General features: G+C 38.3%; 1 protein-coding gene across 5 annotated transcripts in view; it reads left to right on the forward strand.

Moving 5' to 3' along the window:
• ZDHHC15 (zinc finger DHHC-type palmitoyltransferase 15) overlaps positions 1 to 14,016 on the forward strand; it is a 137,209-nt gene that overhangs the window by 56,500 nt on the left and 66,693 nt on the right. For all 5 annotated transcript variants that reach the window (XM_012455771.3, XM_012455770.3, XM_012455772.3 and 2 more), the window contains 2 exons: positions 5,800 to 5,869; positions 13,800 to 13,832. In XM_012455771.3, coding sequence (XP_012311194.2) covers positions 5,800 to 5,869; positions 13,800 to 13,832 — 103 coding nt within the window. The remainder of the gene's footprint in view (positions 1 to 5,799; positions 5,870 to 13,799; positions 13,833 to 14,016) is intronic.

Below are 14,016 nucleotides of genomic sequence, written 5' to 3' on the forward strand. Positions count from 1 at the left end.
ACATGTCAATACTAATGTTGAATGTAAATGGCCTAAATGGTTCACTTAAAAGATACAGAATGGCAGAATGAATAAAAATCTACCAACCAAGTGTCTGCGGTCTTGAAGAGACTCACCTAACACATAAGGACTCATGTAAACTTAAGGTAAAGGGATAAAAGAAGATATTCAATGCAAATGGACTCCAAAAGTATGCAGGGTTAGCTATTCTTATATCAGAAAAAAAACTGACTTTAAAGCAACAATAGTTTAAAAAGACAAAGAGGGACATTATATAATGACAAAAGGATAGTTCAACAGGAAAATATCACAATCCTAAATATATATGTACCTAATACTGGAGCCCCCATATTAATAAAACAATTACTATTAAACTTGAGAAATGAAATACATGGCAACACAATAGTAGTGGGGAACTTCAGTACTCCACTGACAGCACTAGACAAGCCATCAAGACAGAAAGTCAACAAAGAAACAATAGACTTAAACTATACACTAGAACAAATAGACTTAACAGATATTTACAGAACATTCTACCCAACTACTGCAGAATATACATTCTATTCATCAGCACATGGAGCATTATTCAAGATAGACCATATGATAGGCAAAACAAGATAGACAAAACAAGTCTCAGTAAATGTAAGAAAATCAAAAATTTTTTAAGTACTTTCTCAGGCCACAGTGGAATAAAATTGGAAATAAACTTTAGTGGGAACCCACAAAACCATGCAATACATAGAATTTAAATAATCTACTCATGAATGATTGTTGAGTCAAGAATGAATTCAAGATAGAAGTTTTAGAAATTCTTTGAACTGAATGATAATAGTAACACAACCTATCAAAGTCTCTGGGATACAGCAAAAGTGGTGTTAAGAGGAAAGTTCATAGCATTAAGTGCCTACATCAAAAAATCTGAAAGAGTGCAAATGGACAATTTAAGCTTACACCTCAAGGAACTAGAGAAACAAAAACAAACCAAACCCAAACCCAGCAGAAGAAAAGAAATAACAAAGATCAGAGCAGAACTAAATGAAATTGGAACAAACAAAAAAAAGCAATATACAAGATAAATGAAACATAAAGCTTGTTCTTTGAAAAGATACAATTGATAGGCAATTAGTGAGTAAACTAAGAAAAGAAGAGAGAAGAGCCAAATAAGCTCAATTCGAAACAAAGAGGGAGATATTACAACTGATAACACAGAAATACAAAAGATCATTCAAGGCTACTAAGGACACCTTAATGGGCACAAACTAGAAAACTTAGAGGAGATGGATAAATTCCTGGAAATATACAAACTTCCTAGATTAAACCAGGAAGAAATGGGAACTCTAAACAGACCAATAACCAGAAGCAAGATTAAAATGGTAATAAAAAATTGCTGACAATAAAAGTCCAGGACCAGACAGATTCACAGCTGAATTCTATCAAACATTCAAAGAAGAATTGGTACCACTCCTACTGAAACTATTCCAAAAGATAGAGAAAGAGGGAATCCTTTCTAAATTATCCTATGAAGCCAATATTACCCTAATAACAAGTAATAATAATAATAACACAGCTAAAAAAGAAAACCACAGACCAACATCCCTGATGAATATAGATGCAAAAAATCCTCAACAAAATACTAGCTAACCAAATTCAACAGCATATCAAAAAGATAATCCATCATCATCAAGTGGATTTCATACCATGAATTTAGGGTTCACTTAATATAGGCAAGTCAATAAATGTGATACACCACATAAATACAAGTAAAAACAAAAATCACCTTATCACCTCAATAGATGCAGAAAAAGCATTTGACAAAATCCAGCATCCCTTTATGATTAAAATTTCAGCAAAATCAGCATAGAAGGGACATATGTTAAGGTAATAAAAGCCATCAATGACAAACCCACAGCCAAATTGTACTGAATAGGGAAAAGTTGAAAGCATTGCTCCTGAGAACAAATCAAAGATGCCCACTTTCACCACTTCTATTCAACACAGTACTTGAAGTCCTAGCCAGAGTGATCAGACAAGAGAAAGAAATAAAGGGCATCCAAATGAATAAAGAGGAACTCAAACTGTTGCTGTTTGCTGATAATGTGATAGTATGCCTAGAAAACCCTAAAAACTCTTCCAAAAATCTCCTAGATTTTATCAATGAATTGTGTAACGTTACAGTTTACAAAATTAATGTATAAAAATCAGTAGCACTGCTATACAGCAACAGCAACCAAGCTGAGAATCAAATCAAGAACTCCACCACTTTTACTGTAGCGGAAAAATAAAAAAAACACTTAGAAATATACCTAACCAAGGACGTGAAAGAACTCTACAAGGAAAACTACAAAATACTGCTGAAAGAAATCATAGATGACACAAACTAATGGAAACACATCCCATGACCATGAATGCGCAGAATCAATATTGTGAAAATGGCCATCCTGCTGAAAGCAGTCTATAAATTCAATGCAATTCCCATCAAAATGCCATCATCACTCTTGACAGAACTAGAAAAACCAATTCTGAAATTCATGTGAAACCAAAAAAGAGCCCATATTAGCCAAAGCAAGAGGAAGCAAAAAGAACAAATCTGGAGACATCACATTACCTGATTTCAAATTATACTACAAAGCTATTGTCACCAAAGCAGCACGGTACAGGTATAAAAATAGGCACATAGACCAATGGAACAGAATAGCAAACCCAGAAATAAGCCCAAATACTTACAGCTAACTGATTTTTGACAAAGGAAACTAAAACATAAAGTAAGGAAAGGACACCCTATTCAACAAATGGTGCTGGGATAATTGACAAGCCACAGGTAGAAGAATGAAACTACATCCTCATTTCTCACTGTATACAAAAATCAACTGAACTCAAGTTGGATCAAAGACGACCTGAAATCATAAACATTCTAGAAGATAACATTGGAAAAACTTTGCTAGATACTGGTTTATGCAAAGAGTTCATGACCAAGAACCTAAAGGCAAATACAACACAAACAAAAATAAATAGATGAGACTTAATTAAACTAAAAAGCTTCTGCATAGGAAAAAAAAATAATCAGCAGAGTAAACAACCCAAAGACTGAGAAAAAATATTCACAAGCTATGTATGTGGCAAAGGACTAATATCCAGAATCTACAAGGAACCCAAACAAATCAGCAAGAAAAAAAGCAAACAATCCCATCAAAAAATGGGTTAAGGACCTCAATAAACAATTCTCAAAAGAAGATATACAAATGGCCAACAAATGTGAAAAAATGCTCAACATCACTAATTTTCAGGGAAATGCAAGTCAAAACGACAATGCAATACCACCTTATTCCTGCAAGAATGGCCATAATTTAAAAATCAAAGCATAATAAACGTTGGTTTGGATGTGATGAAAAGGGGACACTTTTACACCCCTGGTGGGAATAGAAACTAGTACAACCACTATGGAAGACAGTATAAAGATTCCTTAAAGAACTAAAAGTAGATCTACCATTTGATCCAGCAATCCCACTCCTGGGTATTTACCAAGAGGAAAAGAAGTCACTATATGAAAAAGACACTTGCACAGGCATGTTCATCACAACACAGTTTGCAATTACAAAAATATGGAACCATACCAAATATCCATCAATTGAATGGATAAAAAATGTGAAATATATAATATATATATATTCTCACACACACACACACAAAAAAAAAAAAACATACATACATATATATACACACCATGGAATACTACTCGGCCATAAAAAGGGAACAAAATAATGGCATTCTCAGTAACCCAGATGGAGTTGGAGAGCATTATTCTATGTAAAGTAACTCAGGAGTGGAAGAGTTAACATCATATGTTTTCACTTATGAGTGAGAGCTAAGCTACGAAGATGCAAAAGCCTAAGAATGATATAATGGACTCTGGAGACTCAGGGGAAAGGTAGGATGTCACAAAGGATAACAGACTACACATTGGGTACAGTGTACGCTGCTCAGGTGGTGAGTGCACCAAAATCTCAGACATCACCACGAAACAACTTTTCCATGTATCTAAATACCACCTGTTCCCCAAAAACCTATTGAAATTTAAAAAAAAATTAACCATCACACCAAAAGGAGCAGAGGGATGATTATCCCAGGCAAAAGGAACTGCAAGCACAAAAAGCCCTGAAACAGGAGCAATCTTGATTACAAGAGCAGATAGGCAGCAAGTTTCACTGGAACATAGTATGAGGAGAGTTTTGGAAGATACATTTGAAGAGACAGGCAGAGGCCAGATGATACAGGCCATGGTAAGGAGTTTGGATTTTATTCTGTGGGTGCTGGAAATCCATTGAGAGTTTCAAGTGAAGAGTGATATGATCTGATTTACATTTTGTTTTTATTTTTGTATTTTTAAAACAGGATCTTGCTCTATCGCCCATGCTGGAATACAGTGGTTCATTGATGACCCACTGCAGCCTCTAACTCCTGGGCTCCAGCAGTCCTTCCACTCGGACTCCCAAGTAGCTGAGGCCACAGGTGCACATCACCATGCCTGGCTAATTTATTTTATTTTTATTTTTTGTAAAGACAAGGTCTCACTATGTTGCCCAGGCTAGTTTCAAACTCCCAGTCTCAAGCTGTCCTCACACCTCAGTCTCTCAAAGTGCTGGGATTATAGACATGAGTCACTACACCAGACCTCATGTAGATTTTGACGGATCACCCAGCCACTCTGTATAGTAGGTCTCGTGAGGGGTGAATGTGAAAGCAGAGTGATAAATTACACAGCTATTGCACTCAACTAGCTAAGAGACAATGTGGCTTAAACTAGGATGGGGCATTGACAGTATATTTTTAAATATGTAAAGGGACCCAGGTATGCATGTTCTTCTCCCTTCCCCTTTGACTCAATTATTCCCACAACTTTAGTCACTTACACACTTCCATTGGTAGAAGTGAACACGAATCTCTGCTGAATTAACTGTCTACTGTGTTGAATCAGTTATATGGGCTTAATGTATACTTTAGATGAAATGATTATACTAGTTCAAATTATTCATCAGTTTAGTTTTTATACTTAATAACCACATTAAACACAGTCATACTCTATCAATGAACCTGGAGAAAATTAGAGGGAAAGTAAAAAACTTTTCATCTAAGGGAAAGGAAGGAAAGAAAGAGGGAGGAAGGGAAGAGGAATGATTTTTTTTATATCAAACTTAGAGTTAAAAGAATCCTAAAATAAGTCATAAAAACTGTACAGGTCACAGCCCTGCCAGCAACTTGTTGTGTGACCATGGGTAAATCACTTGATATGGCCCAGATCTTTACTTCCTTTAGTAAAGAGGTCAATTAAACTAATTGTTCTAGAATGTCTCTTCTGTTCTCCAGATTATTATTCTAGGAACCACTGTATGTTTTAGGAATGTTATCCACCTCATAAAATTCAATCTCTGGAGACAGGAGATAAATTATGAATCCTTATTTTCAGATCAGAAAGGTGGGGGTAAATAGAGGCAAAATGATTTTTCAAGATCCCACAAGCAGTTGATAGTATAGTTTGTTTTATAGTGAAAAATCTTATGACAGATATCCAGATATGAAACTTTCCCTATTCCTTTCAGCCCCCAAAAGTGCTTTCAAAATTGGATCCAACAAGGAAAAAAATATATACCCCAATTCTTTTGCGTAATCTGCCTTTTGCTTGACAACTTAAGATGAGTTTGACTATCTATAATCAGTGCATAACAAGTCATCCAGATAAACTAATAAGATACAAGGTCTTATATTGAGCCCTAACAAATGCTAACCACCTTATTTTTTTTATAGCTGTACGATTCTGTGACCGGTGCCATCTGATCAAGCCAGACCGCTGCCACCACTGCTCTGTCTGTGCCATGTAAGTGATGCCCATATTTCCTGTGAGCTGAGCTTAGCTACTGATGGTTGCCTAGACAACAAAATGACTGATCCTAGCATGTAAGCATACCTAGATAAGAGCATTTCCTTTTAATCATAATGAGCATATGCCAAAACCCCTCACACAGATGATGATGATTCAAGCTACTCTAAAGATAAGTACAAGAAGTAAGACCACATTTTTAATATAAACATTTTGAGGACAGTTTAGACTTACAGATTTATTGTGAAGATAGTTCTTATATGTCTCATACCCAGTTTCCCTTATTGTTAACATCTTATATTTGTATGGTACATTTGTTGCAATTAATGAACTAATACTGACACATTATTTTTAACTGAAGTCTACATTTAAATTTCCTCAGTTTTTCCATAATGTCCTTTATGTGTTACAGTATCCAATCCAGGATACCACATTGCATTTAATAGTCATGTCTTGTCTACTTAGCTTCTCTTAGCTGTGGCAGTTTCTCAGGCTTTACTTGTTTTTCATAACCTTGACAGTTTTTAGGTTTAATGGTCAAGTAGTTTGTAGAGTATCCCTTGATTGAGATTTGTTTGATATTTTCCTCATCATTGTTAGCCTGGAGTTATATGATTTGGGGAGGAAGAGTATAGAGTAAGGTGTCATTCTCATTACATCATATTACGGGTACCTATAAACAAGACTTATCACTGAAATGTTAATTATGATCATCTGTCTGAGGTCATTTGTCAAGTTTCACCACTGTAGAGTTATTCTTCCTTTCGGTACTGTACTCTGAAAGGAAGCCACTATGCACAGCCAGCATTAAAGGAATGGGAAGTTATGCCCTCCATCCTTGATGGTGGAGTATCTACACAAATTATTTCAAGTTATTTTGTCTGGAACACTTATTTTGTCTCTTCATTTATTTATTCAATCATTTTTATATCAGTATGAAAGCATGAATATTCATTTTGTATTTTGTGTTATAACTCAATACCACTTTATTTATTTATTTTTGGTCGTTGTTGTTTTTGTTTGTTTGTTTTTATTGTATTTTAGGTTTTGGGGTACATGGGAAGAACATGCAAAATTGTTGCATAGGTACACACGTGGCAGTGTGATTTGCTGCCTTCCTCCCCTTCGCTTATATCTGGCATTTCTCCCCATGCTATCTCTCCCCAACTCCCCACCCCCCGCTGTCCCTCCTCTATTTCCCCCCAATAGACCCCAGTGTGTAGTGCTCCCCTCCCTGTGTCCATGTGTTTTCATTGTTCAACACCCACCTATGAGTGAGAACATGCGGTGTTTGATTTTGTGTTCTTGTGTCAGTTTGCTGAGAATGATGGTTTCCAGGTTCATCCATGTCCCTACAAAGACATGAGCTCATCGTTTTTGATGGCTGCATAATATTCCATGGTGTATATATGCCACATTTTCCCTGTCCAGTCTATCATCGATGGACATTTGGGTTGGTTCCAGGTCTTTGCTATTGTAAACTGTGCTGCAACGAACATTCGTGTGCATATGTCCTTATAGTAGAACGATTCACAATCCTTTGGATGTATACCCAGTAATGGGATTGCTGGGTCAAATGGAATTTCTATTTCTAGGTCCTTGAGGAATCACCACACTGTCTTCCACAATGGTTGAACTAATTTACACTCCCACCAACAGTGTAAAAGTGTTCCTATTTCTCCACATCCTCTCCAGCATCTGTTGTCTCCAGACTTTTTAATGATCGCCATTCTAACTGGCGTGAGATGGTATCTCAATGTAGTTTTGATTTGCATTTCTCTAATGACCAGTGATGACGAGCATTTTTTCATATGTTTCTTGGCCTCACGTATGTCTTCTTCTGTAAAGTGTCTGTTCATATCCTTTGCCCACTTTTGAATGGGCTTGTTTGTTTTTTTCTTGTAAATCTGTTTTAGTTCTTTGTAAATTCTGGATATCAGCCCTTTGTCAGATGGGTAAACTGCAAAAATTTTTTCCCATTCTGTTGGTTGCCAGTTCACGCTAATGACTGTTTCTTTTGCCGTGCAGAAACTGTGGAGTTTGATTAGGTCCCATTTCTCTATTTTAGCTTTTGTTGCCAATGCTTTTGGTGTTTTGGTCATGAAGTCCTTGCCTACGCCTATGTCCTGAATGGTTTTGCCTAGATTTTCTTCTAGGGTTTTGATGGTGTTAGGTCTTATGTTTAAGTCTTTAATCCATCTGGAGTTAATTTTAGTGTTAGGTGTCAGGAAGGGGTCCAGTTTCTGCTTTCTGCACATGGCTAGCCAGTTTTCCCAACACCATTTATTAAACAGGGAATCCTCTCCCCATTGCTTGTTTTTGTCAGGTTTGTCAAAGATCAGATGGTTGTAGATATGTTGTGTTGCCTCTGAGGCCTCTGTTCTGCTCCATTGGTCTATATCTCTGTTTTGGTACCAGTACCATGCTGTTTTGATTACTGTTGCCTTGTAGTATAGTTTGAAGTCCAGTAGTGTAATGCCTCCCACTTTGTTCTTTTTGCTTGGAATTGACTTGACTATGCAGACTCTCTTTTGGTTCCAGATGAAGTTTAAAGTGGTTTTTTCCAGTTCTGTGAAGAAGGTCATTGGTAGCTTGATGGGGATAGCATTGAATCTGTAAATTACTTTGGGCAGTATGGCCATTTTCACGATATTGATTCTTCCTGACCACGAACATGGAATGTTTCTCCACTGTTTCTGTCCTCTCTTTTTTCGTTGAGCAGTGGTTTGTAGTTCTCCTTGAAGAGGTCCTTTACCTTCCTTGATGGTTGTATTCCTAGGCATTTTACTCTCTTTTTAGCAATTGTGAATGGGTGTTCGTTCTTGATTTGGCTCTCTTTAAGTCTGTTATTGGTGTATAGGAATGCTTGTGATTTTTGCACATTGACTTTGTATCCTGAGACTTTGCTGAAGTTGCTTATCAGTTTCAGGATATTTTGGGCTGAGACAATGGGGTCTTCTAGATATACAATCATGTTGTCTGCAAATAGAGACAATTTGACTTCCTCCTTTCCTATTTGAATACACGAAGGGAATGCTTCCAGTTTTTGCCCATTCCGTATGATATTGGCTGTTGGTTTGTCATAAATAGCATTTATTATTTTGAGATACGTTCCGTCAATACCTAGTTTATTGAGGGGTTTTAGCATAAAAGGCTGTTGAATTTTGTCAAAGGCCTTCTCTGCACCAATTTAGATAATCACGTGGTTTTTGTCTTTCGTTCTGTTTATGTAGTGAATTACTTTTTTAGACTTGCATATGTTGAACCAGCCTTGCATCCCTGGGATGAATCCTACTTGATCATGGTGGATAAGCTTTTTGATGTGCTGTTGTCATCAGCTTGCCAGTATTTTATTGAAGATTTTTGCATCTATGTTCATCATGGATATTGGCCTGTAGTTTTCTCTTCTTGTTGAGTCTCTGCCGGGTTTTGGTATCAGGATGATGTTTGTCTCATAAAATGATTTGGGAAGGATTCTCTGTTTTTGGATTATTTGGAATAGTTTCAGAAGGAATGGTACCAGCTCCTCTTTGTATGTCTGGTAGAATTCGGCTGTGAACCCATCTGGACCTGGGCTTTTTTTGGGTGGTAGGCGCTTAATTGCTGCCTCGACTTCAGACCTTGTTATTGGTCTATTCAGGGTTTCGACTTCTTCCTGGTTTAGGCTTGGGAGGAGACTACTGTCCAGGAATTTATCCATTTCTTCCAGGTTTCCTAGTTTATGTGCATAGAGTTGTTTGTAATAATCTCTGATGATGGTTTGAATTTCTGTGGAATCTGTGGTGATATCCCCTTCATCGTTTTTTGTTGCATCTATTTGGTTATTCTCTCTTTTCTTTTTTATTAATCTGGCTAGTGGTCTGTCTATTTTGTTGATCTTTTTGAAAAACCAGCTCCTGGATTTAGTGATTTTTTGAAGAGTTGTGTCTCTATCTCCTTCATTTCTGCTCTGATCTTAGTTATTTCTTGTCTTCTGCTAGCTTTTGAGTTTTTTTGGTCTTCCTCCTCTAATTCTTTCAATTTTGACGATAGGGTGTCAATTTTAGATCTCTCCTTTCTTCTCATGTGGGCACTTACCGCTATATATTTTCCTCTAGAAACTGGTTTAAATGTGTCCCAGAGATTCTGCTATGTTGTGTCTTCATTCTCGTTGGTTTCGAACAACATCTTTATTTCTGCCTTCATTTCATTGTTTATCCAGTCAACATTCAAGAGCCAATTGTTCAGTTTCCATGAAGCTGTGCAGTTCTGAGTTAGTTTCTGAATTCTGAGTTCTAACTTGTTTGCACTGTGGTGTGAGTGAGTGTTTGTTATGATTTCCGTTCTTTTGCATTTGCTGAGGAGTGATGTACTTCCAATTATATGGTCAATTTTAGAGTAGATGTGATTTGATGCTGAGAAGAATGTATATTGTGTGTATTTGGGGTGGAGAGTTCTGTAAAAGTCTATTAGGTTTGCTTGTTCCAGGTCTGAGTTCAAGTCCTGGATATCCTTGTTAATTTTCTGTCTTGTTGATCTGTCTAATATTGGCAATGGTGTGTTGAAGTCTCCCACTATTATTGTATGGGAGTCTAAGTCTCTTTGTAAGTCATTAAGAACTTGCCTTATGTGTCTGGGTGCTCCTGTATTGGATGCATGTATATTTAAGATCGTTAGTGCTTCGTGTTGCATTGATCCTTTTACCATTATGTAATGTCCTTCTTTGTCTCTTTTGATCTTTGTTGCTTTAAAGTCTATTTTATCAGAGATGAGAATTGCAGCTCCTGCTTTTTTTTTGCTCTCCATTTGCTTGGTAAATCTTCTTCCATCCCTTTATTTTGAGCCTTTGTGTATCCTTGCATGTGAGATGGGTTTCCTGGATACAGCACACTGATGGGTTTTGGCTTTTTATCCAATTTTCCAGTCTGTGTCTATTGATTGAGACATGTAGTCCATTTACATTTAGGGTTAATATTGTTACATGTGAATTTGACACTGCCATTTTAATGATAGCTGGCTGTTTTGCACATTAGTTGATGCAGATTATTTATTGTGTTGATGCTCTTTACCATTTCGTATGTTTTTGGAGTGACTGGTACTGGTTGTTCCTTTCTATGTGTAGTGACTGTTTCAGGAGCTCTTGTAAAGTGGGCCTGGTGGTGATGAAATCTCTGAGTACCTGTTTGTTCACAGAGGATTTTATTTTTCCTTCACTTATGAAGCTTAGTTTGGCTGGATATGAAATTCTGAGTTGAAAATTCTTTTCTTTAAGGATGTTGAATATTGGCCCCCACTCTCTTCTGGCTTGTAGGGTTTCTGGTGAGAGATCTGCTGTGAATCCGATGGGCCTCCCTTTGTGGGTAACCCAACCTTTCTCTCTGGCTGCCCTTAGCATTTTCTTCTTCATTTCAACCCTGGTGAATCTGATGATTATGTACCTTGGGGTTGTTCTTCTTGAGGAATGTCTTTGTGGTGTTCTCTGTATCTCCTGGACTTGAATATTGGCCTGCCTTGCTAGGTTGGGCAAGTGTTTCTGGTTAATATCCTGAAGAGTATTTTCCAGCTTGGATTTGTTCTCTTCATCACACTTAGGTACACCTATCAAACGTAGATTAGGTCTTTTCACATAGTCCCATATTTCTTGGAGACTTTGTTCATTCCTTTTTACTCTTTTTTCTCTAATCTTGCCTTCTCATTTTATTTCATTGAGTTGATCTTCGACCTCTGATATCCTTTCTTTTGCTTGGTCAATTCGGCTGTTGAAACTTGTGCATGCTTCCCAAGGTTCTTGTGTTGTGTTTTTCAGCTCCATCAGTTCACTTATATTCCTCTCTAAGTTGTCCTTTCTCATTAGCATTTCATCAAATCTTTTTTCAAGATTCTTAGTTTCTTTGCATTGGGTTAGAACATGTTCTTTTAGCTCATGGAATTTTTTTGTTACCCACCTTCTGAAGTCTGATTCTGTCATTTCATCACATTCATTCTCCATTCAGCCTTGTTCCCTTGCTGGTGAGGAGTTGTGATCACTTGTAGGAGGAGAGGCATTCTGGTTTCGGCTGTTTTCATCCTTTTTGCGCTAGTTTCTTCCCATCTTTGTGTATTTATCCACCTGTCATCTTTGTAGTTGCTGACTTTCAGATTGGGTCTCTGAGTGGACGTTCAGTTCGTTGATGATGAAGTTATTTCTGTTAGTTTTCCTTCTAACAGTCTGACCCCTCTGCTATAGGACTGCTGAGGTCCACTCCAGGCCCTGCTTGCCTGGGGATCACCTGCAGCAGTTTTAGAACAGTAAGGATTGCTACCAGTTATTCTTCTGCTATCTTTGTCCCAGAAGGATACCCGCCAGATGTCAGTCTGATCTCTCCTTTAGAGGTGACTGTTTGGATATATGGGTGTCATGGAGCTGCTTGAAGAGACAGTCTGTCCTTTATAGGAGCTCGAGTGCTGAGCTGTGAGCTCTGTTTTTCATTCAGAGTTGCTGGGCAGGTACATTTAATCCTGCTACAGCAGAACTCATAAACCCCCTTTTTCTCCCAGGTGTTCTGTCCCGGAGAGTTAGGGCTGTATTTATGAGTTTCTGTTGTGCTGCTGCCTTTATTTCATGGCTGCCCTGCCCAGCAAGGAGGCAACCTAGTCACTGTCTGCCTACAGAGGCTTTGCTGAACTACTGTGGGCTCCACCCAGCTGCCATGTGAATTTCCCTGCAGTCCTGTTTACATGGGTGTAGTTAGAACTGCCTCTGCAACGGCCCACCTCTGTAATGGTGGACTCTCTCTGTAATGGTGGGTTGCCTCAGCAATGGCAGGCTGCCTCAGCAATGGTGGACTACCTCCATAGTGGTGGAGTGCCTCGGTAATGCCGGATGCCCCTCCCCCACAGAGCTGGACCATCCTGGGTTCAGCTGTGCTTGATGTGAAACTCTCAACCCAGAGCATTTCCAATTGCTATTTTTTTTATGGGGGTGGGACCAGCCAATCTTGATCACCTGGCTCCCTGTCTCAGAGCCTTTTCTTTTTTTAGTTGAATAGTTGACTCTCCCAGGTGTTCCAGTCGCCTGTTGCAAAGGCGCCGAGATCTGTGTGGTTTCCCATGCGGCGACCCATTGCTCCAGCTGTAACAGCGATGCTGAGATTCGTTGAGCTTTTTTGCCTGGGAATCTCCTGGCCTGACTCTCTGTTTCAGTCCCCTTTTTTAATCAGCTGAATGGGTAACTGTCCCTTTCTGGAGCTCCTCTCACCAGCTAAAATGGCACCCAGACCAGAGTATTTTGTACGGAGAACCACCGCGCCAGCGCGCCCACAAAACAGGTGCACTGGCGACCCATGGGGCTCCTCCGCCTAGGACTCTCCTGCTCTGTAGGCAATAAAAATACTTCTGGAAATGCAGCGTCCACTCACTCTCTGCACTTTCACTGGGAGCTGCAATCCTGAGCTGCTCCTAATTGGCCATCTTGGATCTTCTCCCATTTTATTTTGTTGCCCAAATTGTTCCAGCTTTGTAAACCCCATTTTTATGTTGATACGTGTAATCTTCATGCCTTTCCTCTTGAGCACTATTCCACCCATAGTTCTCTTACCTTTGATTCAGATAGAGGCTATGTTTTTTCTTATATGTTTTCTTCTGTATTTTTATTAAACTATGTATTGAACAAAATGATAGGAGACATCTTGGACCTTTTCTCTGTATTAATAATCTTAAGTTCTCAATCCCTTTGAAAGGTTGGACTTACAGGCATGTAACTTGCTGCTGACATGATCCCATAAAGTGTTGTGATTGCTTCATCCTAGGGACAACTGAGGGCCATAGTTTTGGAGTTACTATAGTGGAAATCTGAGAATGGGTGTACTGGAACCATGTAAAAATACAGGTGAAACTTTGAGTTTAATTATGAGGCGTTGCTTCATTTCCATAGCCTGACTTATCACATTGTATTTTGTCCCCTTTGTAGGTGTGTGTTAAAAATGGATCATCACTGCCCCTGGTATGTGTGTTTGATTCGTTTCTCTCTGATAAAAGGGTCAAAGTTGCTCAATTATATGCACTTTTCTAAGCATAGTTGTCACATGCCTGTTTCTACCACCATAATCACTGGGTTTTATATTTCTGTAGGGGAAAGGGGAGGGGTAACATTTTAAAGCAAGAATAAATATAAAACTAAAGGTATA

The sequence above is a fragment of the Aotus nancymaae genome, unplaced genomic scaffold (assembly GCF_030222135.1).
Source record: "Aotus nancymaae isolate 86718 unplaced genomic scaffold, 86718_ANA_hifiasm-v0.15.2.pri h1tg000004l, whole genome shotgun sequence".
Classification (NCBI taxonomy): domain Eukaryota; kingdom Metazoa; phylum Chordata; class Mammalia; order Primates; family Aotidae; genus Aotus; species Aotus nancymaae.